This window comes from Ambystoma mexicanum, chromosome 6q, assembly GCF_040938575.1.
Source record: "Ambystoma mexicanum isolate Mex_15411 chromosome 6q, UKY_AmexF1_1, whole genome shotgun sequence".
NCBI lineage: Eukaryota > Metazoa > Chordata > Amphibia > Caudata > Ambystomatidae > Ambystoma > Ambystoma mexicanum.
Window position 1 is genome coordinate 225,518,929 of NC_090937.1, and position 20,213 is coordinate 225,539,141.

A 20,213-nucleotide genomic window follows, 5' to 3' on the forward strand; every position below is an offset into this window, starting at 1 on the left:
AGTCAACTGCATTGGTGGATGTTCAAAATAATCTGCCGCCAGCAAGATCCTCTCTAATACCATACATTTTAAGGACTCATTACCAGGTGATGGAGTGGCGGCGCGCTGATCAACAACACCCTAATCTCCCACAGCCATTGCAATTCGGGTGAGAGAAGGCAGATAATCAATATTATTCTACTATGTGTAGGCTTCCATGTGTACTACAATAAATTACACAGCTGATACAGTGTGCATGCGTCAAACGACAGTGTGCTGTACATTGCAAATGCCGAGCTCAGTCACTAAGGTGCACAGAACTGTTTAAGCGTAGTGGCGATGAAGAGTTGTGATAAAAATGGTTTTGTAGCTGATGAAAATGAAATCTGGCACTCAGAAGATAACCTGTAAAATTATAATTTCTCTCTTCAAATGTAAATAGCTGTTGTAGTTTTAATAAAGAGTATATTTCAATGAGAAAGTTGCAAATTGTTTCAAACTTTCTAATTTAGTGAGCAGTCAAAGGTTTGCAATGAAGTAGCAATAATTTACGAGGTTAGATCCCAGAAGCAGTAAAAGATATCAATAAAGTGCTTATAGGAAATGTTCTATTCCTTTGATAATGTTTAAAAAGAAACCTAATTAGCATTTTTTTATAGAACCTCCCTAAAAGCAGCTATAGCACAAAAACGAAATTAGTATCCAAAACAGCGCCCATCTTGGATTAATGACGTACCACAGGCCCTCTGCCACAAATTCAGACAAAACTCTTGGTAGTACATGATTGTATGCTTATTATCAATGCATCCCCAGTAGGCATACCGTCCCTTTATTCGTAATCCCACAGACTAGGTTATTGTAACAGATGCCCCATAACTATTTGAGGGAGTGCTGTTTTAGTTAGTGAGCTGTGAGGTACAATATTCTATTTACAGGCTGTCATACATTCATGTGGTGTTTTTTTAATTATATGAGGTAATATTTATGCAAGATGTTCCTACACAGGTTATTGTTATTTAGGTGCAGTAATTTTTCTATTTTTAACATGAATTTGTTCTGAGGTATATTTTAGATTTAAAAAAATGGAACCTTGCTGTACCTGTTTCTCTCACTTCCACTCTCTCTCCCTGGACAAGTGTTGTGTTGCCAGTTGCATGCTGTGTTTTATATGGTTTAGAGTAGAAAGAGAGCAGCAGCGACCGAGGCATTCCACAAGTTATGGCTCGGGCAGGTACTTGGCAACATACCTTGACATCGTGTGTATCCTACAGTCATGTCACCATTGCACTGATGGTGAACTGTCGATATGGGGATAAGTGAAGGGTGCATGGAAATGCTCTACAGGAACTGCCAACATTGTTTGATTATACTAACATTGATAATTGTAACATGTTAATTTGTAATGATCATTTCCAGTATATATTGTAATCCTAATAATAACATTATGTTTGTATTAATGAGTAAGGCACATTAACAAAACCCTTCATAACCATACACGTTACTTTCTGATAGAAGGTTATCAATCCAAGATCAAAAGTCTTGTACACTCCTATTGTACTCTTTCCAAATACGCCAATGGGAAAGCAGAAGGGGATAAATAGCACTGATGAGGGTTCAGGGCTACTTTTCATACATTCAAAGAGCGCATTGAGAACATAAGAATGACCACAGTTGTTTATATTTGACAAATATGTCTGTGATGAAGGAGAGTATGCTTAAATCACAAAGTAGCTAATGCATACTGGGCTAGGTGCTCATTCATTGTCCACAACACTCACATTAACTCTGTAACTATGAGACATTTTTAGTGATTCGGACAACTGCAGGATACATTGCCAGTGAAATCAGTCACTCCATTGGGGTCCCAGAACAATGTTGAAAATAATGTTTCCTCTCCCATATGAGGCGGGCCTCGCTGCATTTGGAAGCCTTGTAGGATTTTAGATGAGCAAGAACTGGGTCTCAGAATGAGAATGTCTGTGCAAATGGGTCGTGTGCTCATGCCCAGTCCCCCATTCACAGGCACCCTTGGAGAATTGTATATATGTTGAGGGATACTGAATGACCGTGGCATGCATAGGCTACAGGGTTGCATGCTACACGGCTACCCACGAGCATGGTCTGATTTGCTCACCTAAGTTCTCGCTGCTTTCTTGCTTGAAGCCTCGCATCCGGCTAGACAGTTCACTCTGTTTTTAGGGCTATGACAATGAAAATAACATTGTTGCCTCCTCAGGCATCCTTCACAAACTCTCTGTCGGATACATGGTGGGTGTGCTGTTATGACATACTCAAAGGTACAAACTGGTGCTGTGGGAGTGGTGGGCGTGGCATGCAGGTGTCAATGATGGCCCTTCCTTTCTCCCATATTTGATCCAGGGAAACCAGATCTTGAGCAGCCTATCCGTGGAAGAATACAAGGTTGTACTGAAGATGATAAAGCGGGCTATCCTTGCCACAGATTTGGCCCTGTACATCAAGTAAGTTGCATCCTTCGGAATCAGCGCTTGCTCTGAGCGATTGAGATTTGGGGGGGCGTGTGTGTCACGCCACCTACTTTAGTCACGTGGTCACCGGTGCTACGCAGTTCAGTGCGGTACAGGACGCTAGGCTTGGGACTATTCAATCAAGGACACCTGACATCCGGGAACCTTAGTGTATCATTCTATGAGGTTGGGAAGGATGAGGTACATATGTTTACAGTAAATGTGTGTGTTTTTTAGTAGATGAGTATGTGGATATCGAGCACTTTCTACTCAGGCTAAGTAAACTGCTCTGAACGACAGAGCTTTAAGTATACTTTGGAATTGTTATTGTGTAGACATAGGCCTGAAGAAGAGAATATTTCAGAAACACATCGGGCCCCATTTTACAAAAAGGGTACATTGTGAAGTGGGGACTGCCTTAGTTTGTATTTCAATGCAAAATATTGCTCTGCATGTTATGTTATGTTATGTTAATATATTTGTACCGCGTCAAAGCCCGTAGGCATCCAGACGCCGAGAGCAGAATACTGTAGCAAGAACTACCACGGGATTACTCTAAAAGAAAGAGATAGGTTTTTAGTTGTTTGCGGAAAGTAAGGAGGTCTGAAGTTTTACGCAAGAATGTTGGCAGAGCATTCCATGCTTTAGCTCCTTGGAGGTGGAAGGCTCTACCCGTACCTCGGGTGCGTTTCACTCGATGTTGTATAAGGAGATTGGCGTCTGCTGACCTGAGATTTCTCTTCGGCTGGTAAATGCCAATGATATCTTTAAGGTATGCCGGAGCGCTGCCAAAGATACATTTGTGGCATGTGGTCATCAATTTAAATTGGATTCTATTTTTTACCGGGAGCCAGTGTAATTTTTTTCTGGCTATCGATGTGGGTTCGGAGTACTTCATTTTAAAAATGACGCGAATGGCCTTATTTTGGATTTTTTGTAACTCTTGGATGTCTGCATTGCTTGCTCCACCCAAGAGTGCATTGCAATAATCAATGCGAGGCAAAATAACGGCTCTCACAAGTTTCGTGCGATTCTCGACCGAGACTAGAGGAGCGATTTGCCTAAGCACTTTAAGGTAATAATTGGTACTGATAGTAATAGCTGCGACATGGGCTTGGCAGTCGACTTCGCTATTCATATATGTACCCAAAGTTTTCACTTTCCGAACCGTATTGATAAAACTACCATCGATAGTGAAACCCACGTACTCTTGTCCCAGCTTAGTTTGTGCCTGTCGTGAGCCAAAAATCATAAGCTCTGTCTTCATAGCGTTCAGGCATAACCAATTGGTGGACATCCATTGTTTTATCGATTGGTAGACTATGTTTATTGCGCCTTGATCTAAGTCATAATCTCCAGTGATGTTAAGAAACAGTTGGAAATCATCTGCGTAGTTACAAAAGAAGGTCTGTAAGAGACCTAAGTCGTAGCAGAGAGGGAAGATGTATATATTAAACAGCAATGGAGATAGACAAGCCCCCTGGGGCACGCCACAAGTAATGGTTTGTGGCCCAGAAGAGCTGTCTCCCCAATGTACCCGTGACTGACGACCCTCAAGAAATGCTCTCAACCAAGTGGTAGCATTCTCAGAAAGGCCCCCAACAGACTTCATTCTGTTAAGTAAAATGTTGTGGTCAAGCAAGTCAAAGGCTGCCGATAGGTCTAACAACATCAGCAGCCCTGACTTGCTACTATCCAGTCTTGAGAGCATATGCGTCTGCAAGTCCAGGAGCGCACTTTCAGTGCCGTGGTTGCTTCTGAATCCAGATTGCTTAGGGTGCAAGATGCCAGCCATCTGGACGTGGGCTTGAAGCTGGATAGTAGCTATCTTATCGATAAATTTAAAAAAAAACAGGGTATTTGTGATAGGCCTTAAGTTGGCCGCATCCGTGGGGTCAAGGCCTGCTTTCTTCAGCAGAGGTGAGACTGCTACGTTTTTTATGGTTTTGGGAATTACGCCTGTTCTAAAGGAGGCATTTGCGAATCTACAAAGAAAAGGAGCAAAAAGCTCCTTATATTCCAGGATGAATTTGGACGGGAGTAGTTCGCCGGGGCAATTGGTGGGGTGCATGCCGGTTTCACATTTGCAATACAGGATGCTAATAGTGAAAATATGCTGGTGTAAAACCATGTGGTTTTTGAAGGCAGATTGGATATGCACAGCAGAAATGCGACGTCCATTCTGTGTCCCCATTCCGCCTCGAAATCCATGAAAAGACTATGAGGCGCAAGAAAGTGGTGCAAGCGTAACACATATATGCAAGGATTTTGAACCACTTTTAGCACTCCGGGGACTTAGAAAATGAACCCCATACTGCCACCAGTAGTAAGTAGAAGTGTGTAAATGCTCTATGCTAGCACTACTTTCAGTGCATAGGATAATGAGAAAGCCCCAGATAATGTATGGCTAAAAAGGGGGACAGAGGAAATAAGGGTCTCTAGAATTCTTCAAGAGAACCCCGGTTAATGTCCCTGCAAAAATATGTCCTGACAAAAAAGTCGCCGTTTTTTCCAGAGACATTATTACATTGAACATGCAGGGGACACCCCCTCAACCTTAGATTTTATTATTTATTTTAACAAGGGAACCAGGGGACTTCCCCACAACCTGTCCCCATGCATAATGTCACCATATACAATGTCGCCAATGGCTTTTCCCGGCAACATTATGTATGGGGGCATTATTACCTGATACTGGTAAAGGGTTAATCCTGAGCAGATATTGTGCCAGAATCTGGGGGCAGGGGTCGGGCATGTATTCTCTTGAGGTGTTGCATATGGGACTAGATAGTCGCATCTTGGTTGCAGCCCTTGGGATTAACAGTAAACACATGTAGTAGAAAAGGTCGTCCACACACTCCTGTGGCACAATAGGGGAAACAGTGGCCAGCTCCATCCTCACCCAGTGATGGAGGCAACTCTTTTAAAGACTTTTGCCAAATAATGTTGGTTTTCCTCAAATCATACAGTGGTGCTGTATGCTCATTAATTCACAACACAAGTATCTTTTGGCTTCTGATTAGCGGCCTCGATTGACACCACGCTACGCGTCTCTTGGCACCTTAGGGAGGGAGCAGTTCCTGAGGATCCCCTCTGAACTCAAGAAGGAAATGGAAGCGTGCATTATGGATTCATGAAAATAAGCAAGCAGTTGTTTTAACATTTATTGGCAATAAATCATATCCAGAGGACATCTTTAAAACATGTGGACTAGGTTATTGGAGAGAGTGAAGCAACTGTAGGAGTCTCTTTTATTTGCATACATCTGTTTGATGTTTGTTGACTTCTCCAATCGAGTGGGGGATAAAGTGAAAGCACACCCTGAAATGGGAAGTATTTGGAGAAAATTGTTTTCAGAAATTGGTATTGGTTGCTCGTTCCTCCAGTAGCAGAGCTTTTGTGCCCGCCTCTCTGCCTGACAAGATCCACTTATCTGCCAGTGTAGCCCTGCCCCATCAAGGTGCAGCAGTTTCAGCCGCCTTAGTAAAGGTGGCATGGCACTATGTTGCAGCTTACCCTATCACAAAGGCACATTTTTAGCTTGTAAGAGCAATGTAGCGGACAGTACGACGTCCTTTCATCGTGGGATGTTTTTTCGCTGCGTTTTTACCGTGATTTGTTTGCCGAATTTTCCGGGGGCGTTAGAAAAATATATATATTGGGTGTGGGTGTTCGGGGATACATACAAAATTAAGGGGGATAAGAGACTTGGGGGGAACCCCCTCAAAAATAAAAAAATAAAAATGAGATGAGTTTTTTCGTAAAAAAATCTGTGGTAAAAAAGCCCACAAAAAAAATCCCACGACGAAACGACATGGAACCGTAGCGGAGCCACATAGGTGAGCCTCCAGGTGGCCCCCAAGTCGTGCTCGCTCTAGAATCAACCTTGCCGGTCACTTTCCTTAGTCAACCTCATATTTGTATCTTTCTACTTCCAATGCCACTAAATGAGGCTGAAGGTGGGCAGCACGGAACTCACCTTATAAAATATGCATTTTCAATGGACTAGAAGCTGGCACAGACTGCCATGCTCGGTTCTACATTAAAATAATGAAGAAATAAAACAGAGGCCCTAAACAACGAACTTTTAATGGTCGAATTTCGAACATGGTTTTTTGATTTTCTGCATTCTTTGGGGTTTAACAATGCTGGGGAGACCCCCATAGCCCTCCTTACATCCCCCACCCTCTTTATATAACCTTACCCATCCCCCTATCCAGGGTCGGACTGAGCCATACAATTGTCTCGGGCACCAATGAAAAAGTGGCCCACAGTTGCAAATGGCTATTCAATACTTTTGTGACACTGTTTGAATAGTAACCAATTAGGACATTTTTGATAAAGTGTGATGCAAATTGTGCATTTTAAAGAATATTTATCTGCAACACTGGTCAAAACAACTAGCTGCAGAGTGAATTAACTCATCAAACTGGCCCCAATTGTCAAACAAAGTGGCCACTTTGACCAAAAAAACGGTCCCATGCCAGCATTCTGTCTTTTGGGTTCGGCCATGGGCCCATTGCCCTATAAGCCAGTCCGAGCCTGCCCCTATCTATTTATTTTAAACTAGTCTATACAAATACCGAAAAATTCGACCAAATAAATTCGTTGTTTTACACCTCAGTTTTTCTGCATTCGTTTTCTGGGGGGATTACTGCCATGCTCCGCCACTTTGATGCGCTGCACAATGTCAATGATGGTGCCAATTTGGGTCAATACTTTGGAGAACTGCTATCTTTTTATACATATTTTATTCACTGAAGCAGCAGCAGCATTGTCTATCATAGAGAGGTGGGATGGCACGTCACACTTCATTAATATAGTAATAATGATACAGTTAGAACCTACCACTGCTAAAAACATAAATCTATGTATCTAAAGGCCTGAGCAGCAAACTTAACAGGCATGCTTCCCTTCATGGTCATCACATCTATGGGAGCATTGACCGGAGCAGTTCCACCATCACTAGTGTACGATAACTCTGCACATTGTAGGTTGTGTGTGCTCTAAGTTCTGAAATGCATATATATAGGAGAACCAGTGTCAAATCACTAGTGAAGCTAGCTAGGAAGTAGAGTGCAGGGTGATTTCACCCGTTCATTTGCCCATTCACACAGTACCCCCATTGCATGGTCCAGGTTGATGATTCAGCTGGTTTGTCAATCACTAGGTCTGAGGGGGTCACAGATGTTGATGCAGTGCACAGTGATTGGCAGAGCATAAATCATTGCATCCCAGTGCAGGGTGGGGTGCAGCTGTTGGGCATTTAAATCCAATAGGCTTGAGTTGCGTGATAGAGGTGGCCACGGCGGGAGACAGCAGGTGAGAGGTGCTCAGACAGGCGGGCAGCAGGCGGTGGGGACCATCATGCAAAAGAAAAGCGATGAGAGTTTGGGGTGGGTGGCAGAGGAGCATTGTGTGTGCGAGGCGTCAGGTGAAGAGTCAGCAGCAAAGGCCTGTGCACGTAGGAGACGGATTCCCTGAGAGGGTCACATAAGGCATGCTTTGAGAAGTTTTGTGAAGGCTGCCCACAGTGGGCCGCTTCTAGCCATACTGCAAGGATGTTAGTGAGCATCTGGAAGGATGCATAGAGGAGGCCGCCATTCCAGGTGATCAGTGAAAGGGACAAAAGGTGGGCAGTATGAGGCCACTCGCGAGGAGGTCTGTCATGTTCACTCAGGGGGGGCACGTGGGATCACCCTGTACAGAGGTAGTGTGAAGTGGCTAATGTAGGTAACCAGATTAATCCTACAAATGGGCGAGTATTCCGGAAGCAACGTGGCTAGAGAACTTTGCGGAGTTATACCGAGATCTTCGGGACTGAAGAAACTTTAGGCACAAATGCGACCAGGAAGTCCAAGTGCACAATTATACACAGTTAGTTTTGGATACAGAATAAATTAGGTCTGCATTGCAGAGTCAAACATTGGGTAAAGCACAGGGCCTGGCAATGTCCCAGTGTGGATCTCGATGTCCTGAAGCCTGAGATATGGGTCCCATACCTAACAAAGCTATTTCATGTTCTGCTTGAGCATACCACAGTACCGCCTACATGGACGCAGGCGGATATTGTGCTCATATTTAAGAAGGGTAGGAGAGTTCTTCCGAGTAACTACTGGCCTATATTCTTACTGGATACAGGTGGGAAAATCTTTGCAAAGGCCATTTCAAAGCATCTGGAAGCCTGAATATCGGAGCAATGGGTTTTAAGTAATCTCCAGGCAGAGTTCCGTAGGGGAATAAGTACCTTTGACCATAGTTTGAGACTACGGCTGTTGTGTGACAAATATGTTACCCTTACGAAAATGCGGATATATGTTGTTCTTTTTCAATTTTCGAACAGCCTTCGACACTGTCCACCATGCTGGATTTGGGATACCCTCCTCCACCTCAAGAACCCCAACCCTTAACTGAGTGCCATCCAAAGCCTCTAAACCTGGAATGAGGCAGTAGTAAAATGGGGCTTAGATGGCAGGTACTACGTTGATTAAAATAGAGATGCGAGTACCCAGGGGTGCATGGTAGCCCCAAAACTATTTTGCGCGTTTATAAATCGCGTGATTGATAAATTGCTGAGTCTGCAGGCAGACTCCCTGGTGTTGGGCAAAGATAGATTTCCGGTACTTATATTTGCCGATGACGCTCTTCTTCTCTCACTTACCCGCTAGGGCTCAGGAAGCAGGTCAATGCTTTTACTGAATTTGGTCATCGAAAAGGGCTAGTTGTCAACATTTCGACAAAAAGAGATCTTTAGTTTTCGGAAACGCCAGGCCAGAAGGCCAGGACAACATTGAGGCTAGAGTTGAGAGGGCTTGGGGAGGCAGTTGAGCAAGATGATCACTATGATTACCTGGATCTGAGGCTGAAGGGGAATTGTAGTTGGGATGGGCAAGTAGCCAAAGCAGGAGTAACACTGGCTAGGTATACTGGGGCCTTAGCAAGCTTTACCGGGGAACATGGGAATGGGGCAATCACTGCATCCCGGGAAGTGTGTAAGGCCTAAGCAAGGCAAGCAGCCCTGTATGGGGCTGACCTCTGGGAGAACACTGGGAGCCCAAATCTTGCAATGGTTGAAAAGAAGTTCCTGAAGAATATCCTTGGCTTACCGCCCAGCACTCCCAACCACCCAGTGTTCCCAGAGACCAACCTACAATGTATTGATAAACTTTTCAAAGCTAGGCCAGCATATTATTGGGTGAGAATCAGGTTGATTGAACATTTGCGTAAATATAGAGAGGCTCTTCTTGACCTCATGATGCAGGAGGGTAAGTCGCTCCCCTGGCTCATACATATAAAGAACCATATAAAGAATATCGAGTGGATATCCTCCTTCTTGGAGGACAGAAAATCTAAAATCACCTGGGGTGGTTATTCCTCCAGTACGAACCCTGTGGACTGCGGCGTCCCACAAGGCGCCAGCTTCTCCCCTCTTCTGTTTAATCTATACATTCGTTGCCTCTGCGCCCTTCTCTCGCAGTTGGGAATTTACTTTACCAACTTCGCAGATGATACACAACTGATTATAGAACTCAGCGGAGACCACACTACAGACAACAACAGGCTGTCAGCAATCTATAATACTATAGAATGCTGGATGAAGGCCCACTGGATGTGTCTGAATGGTTCAAAAACAGAACTCATGACATTGGATCTACAAAAGCCTTATCCAATCTAGGCCCAGTCTATTTGTCATTCATTATAAAGGACTCCAACATTGTGGTCTCAAGTAAAGTGAAAACACTTGGCATATATCTGCAATCCTCACTAGGAGCAGACGCACAGGTCTCATACCTTAAAAAGAACTGCCAATACTACTAGAGATTACTACGCCGTATTAGGCCATATCTCAATGCCAAAAACAGCGCCACCATCGCTAGAGCCACGATTTTGTCCCGACTGGATTATGGAAATGCGTTGATGCTTGGTTCAAGCAACTTCTGCATCAAACAATGCCAGATAATCCAGAACAACGCCGTTAGAACTATCACCGGGAAATCCAAGCGCGAGCACATCACCCATGACCGAATAGGTCTCCACTGGCTCGCCATAGAGGAGCGTATTAAGTTCAAATCGTTGACTCTTGTCCACCGCTGTCTATTCGGCATGGCCCCTTCCTACCTCAAAAGGGAATTTCACTGGTATGAACCAAGCCGTTGCCTAAGATCAGCCAAAAAAGGGCTACTTAAGGTTAGCCACACCAGAATCAAAGCTACTGGACTTAGGAGAGCTTTTCCCACCAAAGCTATTGCACTCTGGATCGAGCTTCCAGATAACCTCAGACTGGAAAGCAGTCACTCCTTATTCAGGAAGCAGCTGAAAACGTTACAAGTCCGGTAACTCGTTAATTTTTCAGCCTGGACTCCTCTGAGCCCTCCTCTTTTCTTTTTACGTAGTCCTGTGACCTCTGTCTATTCGTGTTCTTGTCGCGCCCTGATGCTTGCGAGCTGCGGCGTGTTATAAATATATAAATAAAAAAATAAAATAAAAACCCGCTACCTGATAGTGGACTGACCGAGTACTGCAACAGGCCTAGTATTATAAATAGGAGGACCAAACTGGCATGGAAGGATGCTTTTGCTGCCAAGTATGAGCAAGACGCACTCAATAAAATAGTTCGATCTAACCATCTGATAAGATGCCGGGGCTTGAAACAATCGGGTACTTTATATAAAGCTGTGGTTGGGGACGCTCCCAAATACACCTTTTTTTGCACCAAGTGGAGTAGTAGCGTTGCAGCAACGTGCCCCTTTTGACCGGTCGCAGTTGAAAGTGCCATCTACTTTGTTTTAATATGTCCATGATACCTGGAGCTTACGAAGAGGCTCCTCAGACCCCTTTTTAGAGAGAGGAGGTCCAGGACTACGGGCGGAGGCAATGCTTCTTTCTAGCCTCTCTACTGATAGCCTGGCCATACGCTCCACCTCAAATTATGGGATTCAGGCCTGGCAAAGAAGGCAGTTTAGAAAATAAACACTGCCACGTTAAAGCTTACAGTATATCCTGCCTAATACTGAGCCTGGCTTCTAAACAAGTCTATTTATAAATGGAGATGCCAATTATTTGATTGTTCTTGATTGGCCGCGCTCCAAGATGGTTTTAGTAGTTGTATAATATTGTGTATGTAAATTGAATTGAATATTGATTCTCCTGTGGAACTTGTACCTGGGTGATATTTTCATGTATTTTACAGTGAACTATGGATTGGATTTTATTCAGATGATTTCATACTTAGGAGTGGATGCAAGTAGCGGTTTTTATCTATGTCATTGTTGTGTTGCTTTTATGGCATTTGTAACTGAAATAAAGCTGTACTGAACTGAACAAAGGGGTGAGTAGGTAGGTGAAGGGTGCAGGGGGCGACAGCGTGGGCATGAGGTAAGGGTGGGCTAAGAGGGGGTGGTTTTGGTTTGGGCCTCTTTGACCTAAAACATTTGATTGAATTAATTTAACATTTTTTCGGTCTAAAATACAGGGGGATTACCACCGCAAATCCCCCCACTTCCCTTCATCCTAATCTACACCCTTACCCAACCCCATATATATATTTAATTAGATTTGACCAAAAACAGGTCAAAATAATTTGATCAAATATTTAAGTCAAATGTTTTTAGGTCAATTATGCTAATACCGACCGTGGTGTCACCTAACGAGAAGATGGTAAGGTAAGTGAGGAGTGCCTACTGTGTGTGCCAGAGGGGCGCCCTGACAGGCGGGTAGTGACTGGCCCTAAGGTGGGCATCAAAGTTCAACCCATGCTGTCAGATGGTAGATGAGGGTGCCACCATTATGGTGATCTGCCATCCTGAGAAAAGGCAGTGAAAGGTGCCCAGGGGCAACAGGGGCATGCTGAGTGGAGGCAGCTGAGGGCTTGGCACTCGGATTCATGATACGGTTCATGTGAAAAGAGTGTAGAATATGGAGTCGCCGGGTACTGTCAAGAAAGCGATATACTGTCTTCAGTCATTTGTCCATAGATGGTGAGAATGTGTGTTAAGTGGCATGAGTTTGCTTTTGACTAAGATACAATTAGTAGAAAAATAATGAAGAATTGGTTAATGAAATTGATCATTTGTTTGATGGATTCCTTGTAGTCATTTTAAAAAGTATACAAACTATCATACAGCAACAAAGAAAAAAAGAGAAGTTGTGCAAAGCATAGGATACCCCGCCATAGGAATGTTATCTGTGCTACATATTTGCTACTTCACACACTAGCGTCAAGGTGACCCTGGAAGTGTCTTTAGTCCTTTCCCCTGCTCCAACCCCCTCCAATCCCCCCCACCAGATTAAGTAAAGCCTGCATCCCCTATTGGACCAAATCCCAAGACTTGAGAAATATTTCCACACTTGTTGCTCTTGCAATGCTGCTAAAAACACTGTTTGTTTTTAAGGAGGCGTGGGGAATTCTTTGAACTTGTGAAAAAGAAGCAGTTCAGCTGGGATGATCGGTGCCACAAGGAGCTGTTTCAGTGAGTAAGACCTGTTTGTGTGAAGCCCTCATTTATTGGAAAATCAAGCAAAGCTGCTGCTCTGTTTCAGTCCTCTGGCTTTGGTTGCTTAGCCCGCCCTGCCCTTTCTGCTCTGAGGGCCGCCAGCGCATGCTATTCTGCTACAGGGTTGCTCATTGTTATCTTGGCAGACGCTTGCTTGAATGGTCCAGCTTGGACTGTGCCGTGCATTGTCTTTTGCTCAATGTGGTCATGAATGATTTCAGGGGATCTGTTTGCTAAGCCTTGCAGTAGTTGTATGTTCCCAGTACTGCACTTCTTGCACAGTGGCTGCTGTTTACAAGAAGAAGGGCATGCAGCGTGGCATGGAGCCCATGTGGAGGCAAGAAGCATATTTTTGTCACTTGGGCCACAAAACCCTTGCCACTGGGATTTTTCACTCCTTAAGGAGACGGGAAATGCATTTGTCTTGAACAAATGCAAGAAAGGGCTTCAGTCAATAGGGAAGGATCCTGCTAGACTCGGAACACAAGTGTCAAAAGCTGGCCTCTTACGTTAATGTATATTGCTTGGGTGTAGGTATTTTGTGCAAAGCTATCTAATCTCACTAACTGTACAACTGCATTCCCTTGTGCTCAAGCTCTGCTAGGTAGAAACCAACCCGCAGCCCACCTGGAAGTCAGGTGAACACTTGGGGACCGATTCATGGAATGTTTTGACTGGTTCAAAGCGACTTGGCACTGCCGACACAAACGCTGATTCATTGAACTACGCAAAGTGTACTTTTGCAGTGCAAAGTTCATTTTGTACAGTGCAAAGTCAGTGCAAAGTCATTTTTGCAGTAGAAAATGAACTCTGCACTGCAAAAATACACTTTGCACAGTTTCATGAATCAGGGTTTGTATTGGTTGCAATGTCACTTTTCAGCAGTGCAAAGTCACTTTTCAGCAGTGCAAAAAAAGGGTACACAACATGAACCTTTAAATGACACGCAGAATATACGTCGATTCTCCATCGCCCTCCACCCCTGTTACAGACTGGCAACCATCAGGCTCGGACTGGCCTACAAGGCGATGTAGGAACCCAAAATAAATGCTGGTGTGGGCCGGTTTTTTGGGCAGTGTGGGCCAGTGTGATGAGTTACTTCACTTTGCGGCTAGTACTTTTCACCAGTGTTGCTGAATACTTATTCATAAAATGCACAATTTGCATCACATTTATCAATAAACTCCCCCTTGGGTACTATTCAAACATTGTCACAAAAGGAATGAATTGCCATTTGCAACTCTGGGCCACTTTTTCATTGGTGCCCGAGACAATTTTATGCCCCGGTCCGACCCTGCCTACCATGGTATGTTTTATCTTGTTCCCAGTGGAGCCATACTACACATTTGGACTGCCTGGTATACCCTGCATGTGTGCCACACAAACCATCCGGTAACTCGGATGTGACCGCAAGCTCGGCGAATGCCCCAGACTCTGTTTTGGGAGACAACAGCAGCATTGCGTCCAGTGTACCCAGCGAGGGCTGCCAGCCATGTCTTTTGCAGGATCAGGGCGGTTTGACCACCCATAATCTACATTTTGTGGTATTCACCCGCACTGTAATGTTTTCCTTATATGAGGCCCGATGCAAGCTGAAATATTTTACAGTGCCCGCTTTGTAACATCAGTTAAACTAACAGTGTAAAAGCCGCACATCCTTCTGAATTAAAGCCAATTAAAGACTGAATTTTAGAATAACAAGTTAAATGTTCATGCTTTAAAGATGATGCGTACGTTGGATTTGCTCACAAAAAACACGGCGAGTGACTTTAATCGAGCACGAAGGTAAAACATTGCACACATTTTAACAGCACACATACATAAGTTAACTTCAGGCAGATTTTGTAAATAATCGTGCATGGAGTTCGGTTTTTCAATGACCACTGAGGTCGGAGAAACAAGGAATGTAATGGAGAACAACTCTTTAAATATTTTTGTATTTTATTATATTTTATATAGCGCTTTTTACCAAAGCGCTTCACAAAAGAACAATCAAGTGTACAGTAAAATCAGCGTAAACAATTGTGTTCAAGATCAACCAGTAACAATCAGACAGGTTACTGATGTAAGTGACTTTTTAAGGAGGAGCAAAACAGAGAATAGGAGGTTATAGAACGGAGAGATCGAGGAAGGAGATTCCAGTGGAGAGGAGCAAGCAGTTGGAATGATCGAAAGCGAGATTGTGGACACGAGGCACGAGGAACAGTAAGTAGGAAGAGTCCGGCAGAGAGGAGAGGCCTAGGAGGAGAATAGAATGAGAGAAGAGAAGCAAGGCAATTGGGGGCAAGGTCACAGAGAGATTTGCATACTAAACAGAGCAAGTTGAATTTGAGCTGAGAATGAAAAGGAAGCCATCCAAGAGAGTCGAGAAGAAGAGATTGAGTCATGATGGGAAAGTGAACAAAGTGAGCGAATAGAAGAGTGATAGATTGATTTAAGAGGGGCTAGACGAGAGCAAGGAAAACCAAAAAGTAGAACAGAGCAGTAGAAACGTCGAGAAAAGACTAGTGAAGAAACCAGGAGCTTAGTGGCATGCAAAGTGAGAAAAGGGCGAATTTTACAAATATTGTAGAGGTGAAAGCGAGAGGCACGTGAGGTGAGTGAGATATGATGGGTGAAAGAGAGATTAGAGTCAAAGTAAAAACCGAGATTACGGGCAGTAGGAGAGATCAACAGATTTGAGGGAGTAAAGAGAATAGAAAGAGGAGGAGAGGGAGGTGGAAGAACATTAATAACTTTCTGGAAAATAGACTCTTTTTCTAAATGATAATCTGTTTAGTTTATGCTTCTTATGACTCCTTGCCATCCAGCATAGAGTCAGCCATCACATTCTCAAAATGTCCAAGGTAAGATATGTCTGTTCACATTGGAAAAGAGGTGAATATTGATTGGCCACAATCGTAATCTGGGATGATCAATTACATTTAAACTTTCCCTCCTAAAATCTCAGGTTAACCTGAGTACGGTCCCCTGATGCCAGCTATGAAAGAGCCAACGATTTCAATAATGGTCATGCAGCTGAAAGAGTGTTAGAAAAGCCTCTCCACAAGGTCCCTGCTCGTTTACTCGCACCAATACTAGGAAGTACTCTTTAGAGTGTCCGCTGAAGTTCAGACGTCCAGGTTTTGGAGCGTCTGGTCTTTTTTTTATTATCCCTGCTTGCACAGTGGCAATGAACTCTTGTCAATATAGCATATACCCGGATTGAAGGGTATTGGCCAATGATATAGTTTGTCCTAAGCACCTCCTTCTGTGAAATCTCCATTCAACTCAATGCCGAGCTTGTTTCTGGGTTGTCACTTGTCCTCTTCAGTGAGAGGCTATTCAGACTGTTTCTGAGCTCCTAAAAAGAGCAGACACTGGATGTCTCAGCAACTTCTCCTCTTTGGCCTTCACATTTGAAGCTTCTTGACTATGGGGTTGGGCTTTTCTCAAAATAACATGGATCAGCGGGCAACACTTAGCACCTCTAATCATGGATGTGACTTTAAATAGGAGACAACCAGGGTGAGCTTCTTGAAACTGTGGAATGTAATACGTGCCATGTGTTTGTTTATTCATTTATGTTTACATCTATAGCGGCGCACAAAGCCCAGAGGCATCTAGGCACTAGTTACAGAAAGTGCAATAGCATGGTCCACAAGGTGCAAGACCACAAAAAGGGTCACAAACATAAGGGCATATCTTGAAAACACACTCCGGTAAAGCCTTGACTCATGGTACAGGGGGCGGCTTCAGGTATGTAAGCAAACATGAATGACAAAAATAGGCATGAGTGCACCATGTTGTTCGCTATAATAGGTACAGCTTCCAGCGCTTGCTCTATACTCCATCTAAGAGATCTCTTAATTTAAATTAACGGTTGACACCGATTACTGGAACTTTATGAGTGAAAGCTGAAAGGGTATGACAGGTGGCAGCTGTCGGAGCTGGGAGAAGCGACTATGGTCCGCTTTTCTGAACATGGAAATGGGTGGCAATGGCTGTGAAGTATTATACTACGCTGAGGGGAGGAACTGGCTGGGCAAAACATATCAAGTCATATATCTGGGACCCCTACCAACATCACCTCAGTGTTCTTGCCATTCCTTTGGACCCAGCTTTACAGCACCCCCCCCCCCAGTTCTTCACAGTGTGTAGGTTTGCATGATGTCGGGCAGGAAGCCCCTTCTTACCTTGTCTGCATGAAGCCAGAAAGACGCCACAGTCTGCCACATTCATAGATGTAAGAACATCAAGCCCACATTCCTCAAAACCTGTAACTAAGGAATCAGTTGTGGACCTGGGCACCATGATCATATGCCATCAAAGCAAGTAAGCCAGTACCCTTCCCGTGCCAGAGCCGCAATCAAAGACGTTCTGTGCATGCACAACAACTCTATGGGCCTCATCACAAGTTGGGTGGTAACGCCGGCGCTATTAGCGCTGGCGCTATTAGCCCTACCGCCAAACCCCTGGCGCTATCAGTTAGTGAACGGTTAGTGCCCATTCCCCACTGGGCCCATTCGGGAATTCCTCATACCCCATTGGGCCCAATGGGGAAAATTCGCACTATTCCCACCGGCGGATTTCCCGCCGGCGGTAATAGCGCTGGAAATCAGCAAATTTGCTGTGGATTTCCCCCCAACTTAGAGCTGGGGGGAGATCCGCCAAGGCCATGATCTGGCGGACCCTTAAATGCGGCGGTAATAGAGCTACCGCAGCCTTTAAGGGTTACCGCCAGACTCGTGATGAGGCCCTATGTCTGCAATGAGCGCTGGATGCAGGAACATGCTAATCAGGAGTCTTTGCCAGGAAAGCAGGACATTTGGAGATTGCTCTCTATTTGGAAAGGGTCTGAGCATTGAGTACAGGCATCCGGTTCCAAATGGAAGGAGTAGGGCTGCCAATAGTGCAGGATGTGGTACTTAAACTCGGTGGTGGTGCCGGATTCTCCTTCACCCAATACGTGCATATATAGTGAATGGAAAGCATTTCCCTGTCTTTGTGCTCCCGGAGCGACATCCCTTATTACAGTTAGACCAACTAGTAAAGTTGTCGATATCGTAGCCCACATTAGATTTTACCCGTTCTATGTTGTTTCATTCCCAGTTTTTTTTCAACAAGTTTTTTGGTGAAACCTTTTTACCGAAAAAACGAATTTACTTTTTTATATATATATTTGGGGGGATTTCCCTCCAAGCACACTCTCTTCCCTATTATTTACTCTCTATTCCCCCGTACCTCTTATTTCCCCTTAAACCCCTAATGCCCCCTATATTTTTCGATGAGTTTTACGGTGACACATTCTCTGAAGAAAAAACATAGAAAAATATATTGGGGATGAAACAACCGATTGTACCATACAATCTGCACGGCTTGCTTGTTAATACTCCTGCGTACTCTATAGTGGATCCAAAACAGGGCAGACGAAAGAGCCTTCATGATAAGGCTGCATAAATGCACTAAACCCACGTTAGAAGCATCCAGTCTGGATCCCCGATGGTAACCCATGTGCACTATGCTTAACACACGTATGAGCCAAGGGCCAGGCGTGTGTCATATGAGGCTAACTACACACCTACAGCAACCTCGTCTATAGCGATGGGGATATGGCAAGATGATTTACGCAAAGTCAGATATTTATCAGTGTCAGTGCTTGAATGAATGTTACACCTGAGGAAGAGTATTCAGCCAATCAGGCTGTGCGGAATGCAGGCTTTATTGACTAGTAATGTTCTGCATTCCCAGCAGCCTGAGGAATGTGTGCCCATCACCACTACCTCTGACCACCTGCTCCCAACCAACCAGAAACTCTGTTAGCACCCATGAGGGTAAAAATGGGGTACATTGCCATATGAAGAAAAATTATAGGAAAAAAAATGTTGTTTCATGTCTGCTTTTCCCTCACTGTATCGGTTCTCTAGTTCTTCCTTTTCAGTATGGCTCATAGCTTCGTAATAAGCACTGAAAACAGACTGATGGCCTGCGTTTGGATGCAGGGAGGGAAAACTTCACATAGATACTGGTACTTTTTTATTTGTTTAAAACTGCTTTAGCAGTCAAGTTTTTTTCTTGTAGGTGCTGATGGCAATAAGGATGGTAACTGAACTGCCAAGACCAAGTTAGGCGCAATCCCTACACTTTGGCCATTACCAACTAGATCAGCCCGCTAGCCTGGTTCTTATTTACTAGCTCCTGGCCTGTAAATAAAAGTAAAGCTCAACCAATCGACTTTTTCGGAAACTACTGAAAAGGCATGACTCCGAAAATGAAATGTACTTCAAGTGAGCGCAAGTGTACTCTGTCCATGAAGCTCTAGACCTGGTGCCTCCTCAGCACAGGGTGACCAGCTCAACTTCGCTCTAACCCCTAACTGGATGACTTTACCAGCCACTGACAGCTTGTATCCATCAAATGACACAAAATGTTGTGTCATGCATCAAGTAGTCTCCAAATGGACCCACCAACAGCATGGAGATCAAAGCCAGACGTTGATTGAGGTTCTTCAGATAAAAGCGGGCAAACTGATAACTCAAGAAATGGGTCAGAATTACAATGTGTCTCATTGCTCCAAGTGTTCTAAGTTAAATGTTGGAGTCTTCAGGCAGGAATAAGATTCTGGAATCGTAATCCCTTCCATCCACAAGAATACTTACAATCCAGCAATCTTTGGAAGCAGGAAGTGCTCCGTTAGGTCCAAGTTAATATGACTAACGCATCAATGACTTCCCACGAGATGATCAAGACAAAGCAAAGAGGTCAGACCCAAGGAGCACAGTTGATATGCCAGTTGGTAATTGGTTTTGAAAACATGAAACAGGTAAATCAGCTTCATCGGTCGAGACTATTGAAAAGGTTTCCATTGATTCCTCCCTTGAAGCTCCAGCGCGGCCTTCTTTGTGTCTAGCATGAAACCGAGGAAGTCTATCCTTCTGCTCTGGGACATATGTGTTTTTTCGAGATTGATGTGGAACCCTAACAACGTCAGGAGACCTTTCACCCACTGGGTGTGAGACTTGAGTGTGTCTTTGTTGATGCTACAGGATATTGTCCAGTTAAATTATTATCCTGATGCCCTTTTGTCTGTTGGCTGCTGCTACCAGTCTCATGAGTTTTGTAAATGCCCACAGGGCCACCGAGAGTCCAAGTGGCAGTGTCCTGAATCACCAGAGTCATCCCGCCCAACTGAAAGACATGAAGGATTGGTGTTCCTGCACCACTGGGATCGTCAGGTGTGTGTCTTTGAGGTCTGAACTTGCCAACCAGTCGTCCT

The 20,213-nt window shown here is 44.3% G+C and overlaps 1 protein-coding gene across 5 annotated transcripts in view; it reads left to right on the forward strand.

Moving 5' to 3' along the window:
• PDE5A (phosphodiesterase 5A) overlaps positions 1–20,213 on the forward strand; it is a 959,918-nt gene that overhangs the window by 889,321 nt on the left and 50,384 nt on the right. For all 5 annotated transcript variants that reach the window (XM_069630677.1, XM_069630678.1, XM_069630675.1 and 2 more), the window contains exons 16-17: positions 2,359–2,459; positions 12,857–12,934. In XM_069630677.1, coding sequence (XP_069486778.1) covers positions 2,359–2,459; positions 12,857–12,934 — 179 coding nt within the window. The remainder of the gene's footprint in view (positions 1–2,358; positions 2,460–12,856; positions 12,935–20,213) is intronic.